Here is an 11,126-nt window from a genome sequence, read left to right on the forward strand (position 1 = left end):
CAAGAAAACAGAATCAATCACAAACAGGTCGCAACAGGACTGAATGTCAGTTGTGTAATTTATTATGTTCTGTTAGAAACCAATAACCGTTTATAATTGGCCATGAAAACAGAAAAATATAGAAAACTGTAACGATGGGAGGCAAGCAGCAGGACGGTGCAGCAGTCAGCTTCAGCTCCTCTTTGGTCCCACTTTGTTTTTCTCCTGACTTTAGCTTTATGCTGACCTTTTGGTCCCATGGACACAGTGGGGTTCTATTGCACATCTGCAAGCGCGCACACACAAGTGTAGTGCGAGGATTGGGAGGGGGTCGGGGATGAGATAAAGTATTGTTTCCTGGAGCAGTTTCTCGCCGTCGCCTCAAGAGTACATGGTGAGCTGAAGCCACTGAGAGACAGAAACAGAAACTGTGTTATTCAGAACATGCTCCTCAGAATGTTGCCTGATCTCTGAACACAGGACGAAGGTCAACTGGAAAAGGCATCATTTCCAGTTGTAGATAAAGTACCACTCCCCCTTATTATGAATATGAATATTAACGGATTTTCAACTTATCGGTTTAACAATTATTTCTGCATTTAATAATAACACAAATCATTTATTTATCCAGGCTATATGTTTTGCTTTTATGGTTTTTGTTATCTTTTTAGTTAATCCCTTTAATGAAAATAGGTATTCATTTGAATAGTTTTATAATTATTTGTGCTATTTTTCATAATAATAATATTTATTTAAAGTAGTTTAATTGTTTTGCTATTTTTTAAATGTGTTTTGTTTTTAAAGTTCCTCTTTTCTGTGTCATTCACATTAAGAAACACAGTTTTTGCATTAAGGCACACAGTAAGGAACGCGCGCTTGCTTTTAGAGAAATTAAGCTTGTGTTTAGAACAAAGTACATGAGAAACATCGTCAATAATAAAGAGTACAATAACATTTCTGGATAGATTTTACTGCTGCATTAATGTTTATGTTGCATTTTTCTGCTTTTGTTTACTGTTCGTTTATTCTGCAGCAATCGTCTTATTCCATGAGATCATTACGTTTGCAGCTCTGTTGCTGTATTGTGAGAACCACTTCTCTGAGTTTCTCAGAAAAATGTTATCTGTTATCTTAATGTATCTTTAAGTCTATCACAAACAAGTAGTATAAAGAAGGCTGTACAAAATACATATTTGAATCTAAGATGTAGCTCCCTTAGAGTCACATGCCCACTAAAATGCATCCACTCAGTTGTCTGGTTAGGAAATCCTTTGGTATACTTTACATGTTTAATTACAGTCAATGTTGTCCTTAAAAATAGAACTGAACAACAATCCAAACTCAGACAGCTGTTTTTGTTCAAGTTAAAAGTTGTGGTAACTGTAGAAAAGGTAATAATAAAGGAAAACAATGGTTTTAAAATACAGAGGCTTGTTTTTGTTTGGTTTCCATGATGGAAATGGATCTATTTATAAATGATGTGAATGATTTAAAGAAACACAGCTAAACTGTTTTACCTCCTTTACATCCAGTTCAATGGTGCCGTTGTTGTCCTTATCCAGAGTCTTAAAGGCTCCTGGAGAACGCACACACACACACACACACACACACACACACACACACACACACACACACACACACACACACACACACACACACACACACACACACACACACACACACACACACACACACACACAATTACCATATAAGAAAATGTAAACATGTGAACACTGATAATTGCACTATCCAACATATTTACAGCGTCAATTTAAAACAAGTTTGAGGGAAGATTTCGATAGAGGTTTTGTACTTTATGATTTATGATTGGCAGAAAATAAAGAACTTAATTTAAAAACTATTTTGCGGTTCAAGAGTTGGCTTAATGATTCTGTTTGAAATTATGCATTGTTGTATAAAACAAGAATTGACACTCTCAAATACGAGATACTATTGGCTTCAGAGGACAGAGAGAGAGAGAAGTGAAGAGGAGGAGGAGACTCACTGCACATGGCGTCCAATCGCACCAGGCAGCCAATGAAATTGTCAAAGTCCAAGCTGCCATGCTCATCGCTATAGCGACGGATAATCAGCTTAAAGAGCTGGTCATTCAGAGGGAAACCTGGAAACACATAAAACACAGTTTCAAATGTTACACAATGTTCACACTGCACACACACACGCACACGCACACGCACACACACACACACACACACACACACAGACACAGTATGTTTCTCACCTGCAGCGTGAAAGGCTTTCGGCAGCTCTTCAGAGCAGATAGTACCCGAACCATCAGCATCATATTTTAAGTAGATACCCTGAAAAAATAAACAAGAAATATTTAACCAAACTTTGAAAGTTTTTTACAGAATGTTTGTTTGTTGGTGTAGTGACGCTGTATATCTACAGGGGATTGAACCCTGAGCCCAGTGGAACAGCAGACTGATAAAAAGGAAGAGGATTTCCTCTGTGGTGAACTGACCTGCCATTTCTTGATGTTGCCCCACATGTATTTGAACTCGTGGAAGCCCAGTTTCCCTGTGCTGTCACTCTGAAGGGAGCGGGGTCAAAGGTCAAACTGTCTCAACCAAGAACACGGAGCAGTTTTTAAAATCACAGGTTTATATCTACATCTACTGCTTCAGCTGCTCCTACAATTACTATTTCTAAATAGTATATGGACTGCATTTATATATTCCAGTCTTTTCAACCGTTCACATCCCTATAACATACAAGTCAGCATTCACCATCTCACACAAATGTAACCAGAGGCAGAGGCTAACATTCACACACTCACACACACCATTGGTACAATTGGAAACTAATTTTGCCCAAGGACAGATCGACATGGTGACTGCATGGATTGGGGATCGAACTAAGGTCCTTTCGATTGGAGTACAAACATCTACAACCATCTTTACCCACAGCCCCCACTACAATTACTAGGACTATAAATAATGCTAATGCTGCTTCTACTTCCACAATTTGTTCTGAACTTCTACAACCACCACTAATTATATTTACTACTGTGTTTGTGGTTCTGTGAATTGACAAAGTCAGTTAGTAACTTCTCCTGCTGCTGGTTATACTAATGCCATTCCTGACACGCAGCAGTCCTCAGTATCATGTATCCTGTTGGCACTAATTTTGTGAAAGGATACGTCCATTACAGCAACCATGCTTCTGCAGGACTCGATGCTGAAACCGTCGGTCTTCAGGCCTCCATCTGAAACAAACATGAGGTGAACTTCAAAAAACATACATCAGTAAGGAAATACCAACATTTTTTGAAAGCAGGGACACACAGTGCTGTGATAATAACAGGAATATCATATACAGTATCTTTGCCAAAGGAAACATGTCAGGCCTTAAGTCAGACTCACGTTTGCCGATGATTCTGTTGAGGATGTCCATCAGCTCTATGGGGCTCACCTCCATGTCCTGTTAGAACACACACACACACACACACACACACACACACACACACACACACACACACACACACACACACACACACACACACACACACACACACACACACACACACACACACAGAAAGGGTGTTAATGCTTGTTTTTTTCTCTCAAAGGAAGCCCAACAAGCAACGTGAGTCACAGCAGATCTGAGCGTGACTCAAACCAACTCAAGCTGTTTCCTTTTATATATTTCCAGCTTCTGACTCACTTCTCACACATAAATCTCTTGATTCTGCTTTTCTGCCCGTTGCCAAAACACTGCGATGCAATCTCATGATATCTTCGGCTGCTGGTTATTTATTCAAGATTCAAGGGTTTTATTATCATATGCACAGTAGCTACTGGGTAGTTATGGCAATGAAAATCTAAGGTCCTGAGCTCCTCCAGCAATGCAACATACTTTTAAGTTGAACAACAACTGAACTTAAAAGTATAAAGGGTTAACTTGCTAAAGACAAATATGTTTACACATGATAAAAAAAATACAACAATTGATATATTAAAAAATATCAACACAGCAAAAACATACTATGGTACACTGCCCCCTGGAGCCGGTGTCTCACATCTACTCATTGCATCTTTGTTCAAATGAAATAAAATAAACTTAACTAAGCTCAACTATATCAACTAACATATCTAAACTAAACTAACTTAACTCATCTATTCTCAACTTAACTAAACAAATCCACAACTAAATTATACTAAACCTAACCGTATATTCAACTAAACATAACTAAAATAAACAACACAACCAATCTCAGCTAATCAAACTAAACTGCACCCAACAAAACAAAACTATACTAAACTAAACAAAACTAAACCCAACTAATTCATCCCAACTAACTAAATTGAAATACTACACTAAACAAAACCAGTCTGCAGGTGCTGTTGGGGGTTACAGACTCAGGGTTTGAACCTTTCAAAGGTAACAGCAGGTTTCTAGAACAGTAACTACAGCCAACCCTGCCCTACCAGCTGCTAGGTGGGTGGGGCTACATGACCACTACAACCGTCTTCATCATCTTCATCATCAGCCTCATTAATGCTGTTGATTTAGAAAATCCACCCACTGAAATCTTGAAGAGATCTGGAATAACTGGTGCACACACCCCTCTGATGAGTCAGACACGCACGCACGCACGCACGCACGCACGCACGCACGCACGCACGCACGCACGCACGCACGCACGCACACACACACACACACACACACACACACACACACACACACACACACACACACACACACACACACACACACACACACACACACACACACACACACACAATGTCCCTCAATTTCAGTACCGCCTTGCCAGAAAATGGCAGGAATGCAAAGAATGCTCTCTCTCTAAGCAGCCTCTGTTGTTTCCACATCAGAGGAAACATTAGTTTATCTCTGCAGGCAAATGACTTTGTATCTGTATCCAGATAATAAGTACAATTCTGGTATTGAGAGTTTAATTGTCCTCCTCCACCCTTAATGTCACTCTGAACTGTGGGTTGAAGAGGGAACTGTAACAAATACAGTGTAGACACACTGCCCGGCCAAAAGGAAGGTCACACACTAATACCCGTTGGAACTTCTTTAGCTTTGATTACGGCACACATTCACTGTGGCATCGTTTCCACAAGCTTCTGCAACGTCATAACATTTATTTCTGTCTTGCTTTCATTTTTCGCCAAGATCTTGAATTGATGACGGGAGATTCGAACCACAGCACAAAGTCTTCTCCAGCACATCCCAAAGATTCTCAATCAAGTTCAGGTCTGGACTCTGTGGGGGCCAATCCATGTGTGAAAATGATGTCTCATGCTCCCTGAACCACTCTTTCACAATTTCAGCCTGATAGATCCTGGCATTGTCATCTTGGAACATGTCCGTGCCATCAGGGAAGAAAAAATCCATTGATGGAATAACCTGGTCATTCAGTATATTCAGGGAGTCAGCTGACCTCATTCTTTGGGCACATAACGTTGCTGAACCTAGACCAGACCAACTACAGCATAGCACTGCCCCCACAGGCTTGTGACCTTTTTTTTGGCCTGGCCAAAAAATATATATATAATGCAAATGTCTTAGATCATATGCCTTTGACAGCATTTTATCCACAGTCCACTTATTGCACCACATACGTTTTACCCTCAAGTATTGATGTTATTTTCATCCCCCTGACAGAAAATACTTCAGATTTGAACCGAGTCTCTCCTCAAGGCTTGTGAAGCTTCTTTTTATCTGTTGTTGTATTGCATCTTCCTTTTGCATCGCTCGTCTCTACATAGGGATTCTGCTCCCTATTCAAAGTCAATGTGAGTCTCATTATGTTCTCCTTACAGCTGTTTTGCATATCTTTGTAGTTGGTTTATGTTTCCTTGTGGTCATTTTCAATCTCTTCTAAGCATTTTGAACCCCTCAAACAGGAAGTAATTTAACCCACAACAGGAAGTCAGCATCAGTCCTGACTTAACCAGCTCCCCTACCTGAGCAGTTGCTAGGCTGTTTGTGTCCGTCATTGAACAGAATGTGCAAACATTTACTGTAAAATAAGACATGGATTTTAATAACTTAGTTATCACATGGTCATTTTATTTTTACCTAGGATCATACTGTACTGTATATATGCATGTGTAGTCTACACAATGGTAGACGTGTGAGGTTTCCAAAAAAAGAAACACCTCTTAAGTTTTGGAGTTTTATCATATTGTTAATCATCATTTTTAGATAAATGCTGATTTCTAAATCATGGTAATAAAAAAAGTTACTGCAGGTCCCATTTCTGCCAGGGAGTTAGACCGAAGCTTTCCACTGTATTTACACTCTCCAGCTTAAAGAAGGAGCCTATTCAGCTGAGAGAGAGAGACTACAGGCAGAGTTCAGTCCGTCAAGCAGTGGGAGGGTGTACGGGTCGCTTTGGAATTTGGATAGGAAGTCTTTTTGTTGATGAAAGCCCATGGGGTCACTTTTGGCTCCAGACATTTAACTGGATTATAATTACTGTTGGAAATACCATTTTATCATGTGATCCACGGCACTATTTCTTTTCTTGTGTTGAGCGGTGCTATAAACATGCCTTGCCTTCCCTTGCCATACCTTACACTAAAGTACAGTTTAAACATATTATTTTCTTAATGATATTAACTGAAGGTGAGCTTGGAAGGCTGCCTAAAGACACATTGGACAGGTAAAAGCTACAGAACCTGCCAGGCACGAAGGACTTAGAGCGAGAACAGAGGGGCTGGGACAGCAGAGGGTGGGGTTTGGAATGCAGCCGACAGCAGGCAGACAGGTGTGGTGAGGTGATGAGGCAGAGAGAATGATAAAGACGCCGACACATCTTTAAAGCTTGCCGAGCAGGCAAATCAGGTAAACATTCAGTTGAGTAATAGAACAGAGAAAAGCCTCCACATACTTAATTCCCACTACTTGTTTTCCTTTGAGGAAAATAAGAAACTGAAACAGGGTGCAGCAAAATGTCTCATACCTCAGGTTAGAGAGGCATAGAAAGTCATTGCATTGAAATTTGAAGTATGAACACACACTTTAAAGGACACAATTGATTATACAAATACTAAATGGAACCAACTAAAACATAAACTTACTCCTCAGACAGGAGAAAAGCTAGCTAGATCAAAAATACTATGTTAAACAAATAAACTATCTAAAGGAAAACAATTCTGCAACAAAATGCTTTCTTCTTCAGTGCTTTCATAGCAATGTAAAATAGACATCGGACGCTAGCATCATATTAGCTTTATAAAGAACACTCATGCCAAGAGGTTCTTTAATTAAAACAAATATTTGGTAATGGAAAATGGAATACTTATATAGCGCTTTACGACCCCTCAAAGCACTTTACACACTACAAGTCATTATCCCATTCATACAGAGCAGTACACCTTGCTCTAGGAACTAACATTCATACATATTCACACACCGTTAGCCATCGGGAGCAACTCAGGGGTTAAGTATCTTGCCCAAGGATACATCGACATGTTGACTGTTTGGGCTGGGATAGAACCCACAACCTTCTGGTTGAAGGACGACGACTTCTTCGTAGCCACTAAAATGTCATTCTTAATTAATTAATTTGCCAAAACAGAGACCAAGGGCACAATAAAGAAAGTTAAGTATTAATTTCACTGATAGCATTACTTTTTTAAAAACTTTTTTCGAAATGTTCAATGGACATGTTATTTTGACCACGCTTATCATGTAGGGAAAATCTGATACCGCGACAACCAAAAGCAAAATCTCACATTGTCCCTCCTTTAGTAGAAATGTTTGACATTTTTCTATCCCATCAGAAAGCTCTCGTGGTTTATCCTGTGAAAACTCTCTGGAGCCATAAATTGCCAGTCTTTTCAAAATGGCTGTCTACCAATTTAAAGGCTAGTGGTTCGATCCCCAGCCCCTACAGCCAATACTTCGAGATACTTAACCCCAGATGGCTCCCATGGGCATGCCAATGGTTTGAATTGTTCGTAAGTCACATTAGATCAAAGCATCAGCTATAAATGACATGTACTATAATGTCTTTTAAAGAAATATTGGAAATGATATGGTGAAATTGTCTCCATATCGAGGGTTTAAAAACGTATTCCACAGACCAATGGGGATCTCGTTTATGACTATGTCCATTTCTTACAGTGGTGTAAAGTCACTTAGTACATTTACTCAAGTTCTGTACTTAAGTACAATTTTAAGGTACTTGAGTATTTGAAAAAAATGTTGTCTCCCTGTTCCTGTTATTTTCCAACCCATAGTGTATGTGTGTTGGGAGGATAGAGAGGAAATGGGTGGGTTACCAGAGATTTACAGGAAGAACGAAACAGAAACAAAAAACACAGAGCACGCAGACAGCAGAAGATACATGAATATCATATATAAATACTGGGTATAATACACTCACATCTCCAGCCAGCTGTTGGAAAACTCTCCGAAACTGTTTCTCCTCATCATTCTCGTGAGCCTCAGCGAAGTTTAGAGGTCTGCGTGGAGGAGGCTGTAAATACACACACACACACACACACACACACACACACACACACACACACACACACACACACACACACACACACACACACACACACACACACACACACACACACACACACAGAGTTGAGAACGTGGGGTCGCTTACTATGAGGACGTGGAAACTTGAACTGATTTCAAACACTGACCACTACAGGGATTCAAAATGTTTGTCATTGAATCAATAATATCTTATCTTTCCATGAGTGCTGATTCTGTGTCTGTAGCTTTAAATGCTAATGAGCTGCTGATGGCCACGCCCCTCTGAGAGATGATTGGTTTAAAAAAACACAGTGGTGCTCTAGGAGGAGACTCAGGTGATAGTGTATATCAGTGTGACTCTGGTTGTTTATTGGCTGATGGTCGCACAACCCCAAAAAACCATTGTGATGTCACAAAGTGGCCAAATCTGATCAGCTCATTTTCAGACAGGGTTTTTTATAGATGGGTCAGGACATAAAGAGAGAGAATCTTTTTTCCTAAAACTTTCTGAATCTCTTAACACAGGGGACACATATTTATGTATAAAACACTTGAAAAAGTGGATTTTGCAGAATAAGTGACCTTTAAGAATACTTAAGGCTAGCCATCTTGGTTCAGACTGCGAAAACAATCAGCCACATTTAAAAAGTGATACATTTGGATCGGACGTGATGAATAAGTCACTATTAAAAACATACATAAGCATACAGTCAAATATGAGTATTTAATGATCCGTGAGACGTCATGATTAATACATTTGTTTGAGAAGGCCTAACAAATACTTCAGCGAGAAAGGATGTGTTAGCATGAGAAGGAGCGTTTGCTAATTCATCGGGTTTTACACCCAGCGTTTCCTGGCGTCTGTACTTACAGGTTGTGAAGGCACAAACTGAGACGGGTCAATGTTGCTGTCGGAGAAAGAGACAAGACATGAGTTAGAGAACAGCTGTTAGATGATCGTTCTTTATACAGCGATAGGCCCAGAACATGGTTAGCCTATCTTAGCACTTGGATTGGAAGCCATTAGCTTAGGCAAGCTGCATGAAAACAGTTTGTGCTCACCTTACAACATCAAAGATGCCTCCGATCAGTCTTTTTGCGAGAAACATTTTGCCGTCTGTCCCCCAAAAAATTCAAAAACATCAGGCATGAACAAATCATTTTGAATGCAAGAACTTACATCTCAGAAATAGATCATATTCCATACAACAGCATAAAATCATTCAACACAACGGTACACCAGTTTGATGCTTTGGTATTGTGTACATAGTCTGATTTTTTAAACTTTCCATGTGTTGGTAAAGGCTTTTGAAAAAAGGATTTAAGACATTTTAATACATATGTGGATTAATTGAATGCTTTCAGGATCTGTAGGCAGACTGGTGCATAAGATCTTATGTATTTTGGGAAATTATGCAACCCAACTGTGCATTTCGTTCATTTCTTTGTTTTTAAATCAATAGTTTTCTCTATAGAACACAAAACTGTTCATCACAATATTGTTAAGGAAATAGTAACAACATCAGATTCCTTGTTAAATATAACTAAAGTCAAATATTAGTTCTACCGAGATGCATCATGCATCAATAATATGAACCAAGTTAAAAATATATATTTTAACACTTTCCAAGGAGCTGTTCTGAACTGTGTATACTTAAGGCTTCGGTGCATTTTGCTTCTACTAGTCTGTACTTCAGTAGTTGAATGCATGATTTATTTACTTGCTATGAAGTATTCTTTACATCTGTATGAACAACAGATCTGAATGTGTCTTCACTTCCATCTGACAGTACTTTGGTGTGGTCTGACTCAGCTGCTTTTTACATGTTACTATGTCAATAATTGAAGTTATTGAAATACATTTTCCTGCCACTCCCTGTCTGTTTCCACCAAAGCAACATTTCGAAGTGACTCGGTTACTATTTTATTTAGTACTTTTCCACCCCTAAACTTCACAACAAGACTTTACCTTCAGATACTCTATGCAGTGTCAGGTTTCAACACACACACAGATACACATACACACACACACACACACACACACACACACACACACACACACACACACACGGCTCAAAAACATAAACACACTGTTCATAAAACCGGCAGACCCACGAGCAACAGTTCACTAAGCACATCACACCTATATTTAGACTAAGAACTACAGTAAAGATCGTGAGAATAAGCAGTTTTTACTACTTACTGTGACTTCTGCTAAGGCTGTGGAGAAACAGGAGAGGCTGACAGGGCGAGAGACGTAAAGGCACACTGAGATAGAGAGAGTGTGTGTGTGTGTGTGTGTGTGTGTGTGTGAGAGAGAGCAGCTATTCAGGCAGGAGGACACTCCCACAGCCAGAGTCCACAAAACCAGTTGAGCAAAAAGATCTTGAGTTCTTTTTCAATGCATCATCAACCCCACCCTACCAACCACACACACACACACACACACTGGGAGAGGCGGCCTCCAGGTCCTAACGCCCAGTAGATTCTTGCTCACACCACAGAACAGTATACAGTGCACTCAGGGGCTGGCTACATCAGACATTGCAAACTCATGCTTTTTAAAATGTGCATTCCTCAGTATTTGACGGATTTTCATTAACCTTTTCCCTTTTCGTACCCTGCTAATTATCTTTATTGTTTACATGTTGGTT

General features: G+C 39.7%; 1 protein-coding gene across 2 annotated transcripts; it reads right to left on the bottom strand.

Moving 5' to 3' along the window:
- Positions 1–40: 40 nt before the first annotated feature.
- On the bottom strand, positions 41–10,891 carry LOC134880034 (calpain small subunit 1-like). 2 transcript variants are annotated; one of them, XM_063906708.1, is made up of 11 exons: positions 10,676–10,891; positions 9,535–9,589; positions 9,344–9,380; positions 8,369–8,461; positions 3,366–3,423; positions 3,144–3,208; positions 2,465–2,533; positions 2,222–2,300; positions 1,985–2,101; positions 1,497–1,555; positions 41–387 (listed from the first exon to the last, which is right to left on the bottom strand). In XM_063906708.1, the coding sequence occupies exons 2-11, from the start codon at positions 9,579–9,581 to the stop codon at positions 361–363; spliced, it is 651 nt and encodes a 216-aa protein (XP_063762778.1). In that variant the 5' UTR covers positions 9,582–9,589; positions 10,676–10,891; the 3' UTR covers positions 41–360. The 2 variants fall into 2 exon arrangements, with proteins under 2 accessions (XP_063762778.1, XP_063762779.1); XM_063906709.1 differs by having other exon boundaries at positions 9,535–9,595; positions 10,675–10,835.
- Between the last annotated feature and the right edge of the window lie 235 nt (positions 10,892–11,126).

Source organism: Eleginops maclovinus, chromosome 18 (assembly GCF_036324505.1).
Source record: "Eleginops maclovinus isolate JMC-PN-2008 ecotype Puerto Natales chromosome 18, JC_Emac_rtc_rv5, whole genome shotgun sequence".
NCBI lineage: Eukaryota > Metazoa > Chordata > Actinopteri > Perciformes > Eleginopidae > Eleginops > Eleginops maclovinus.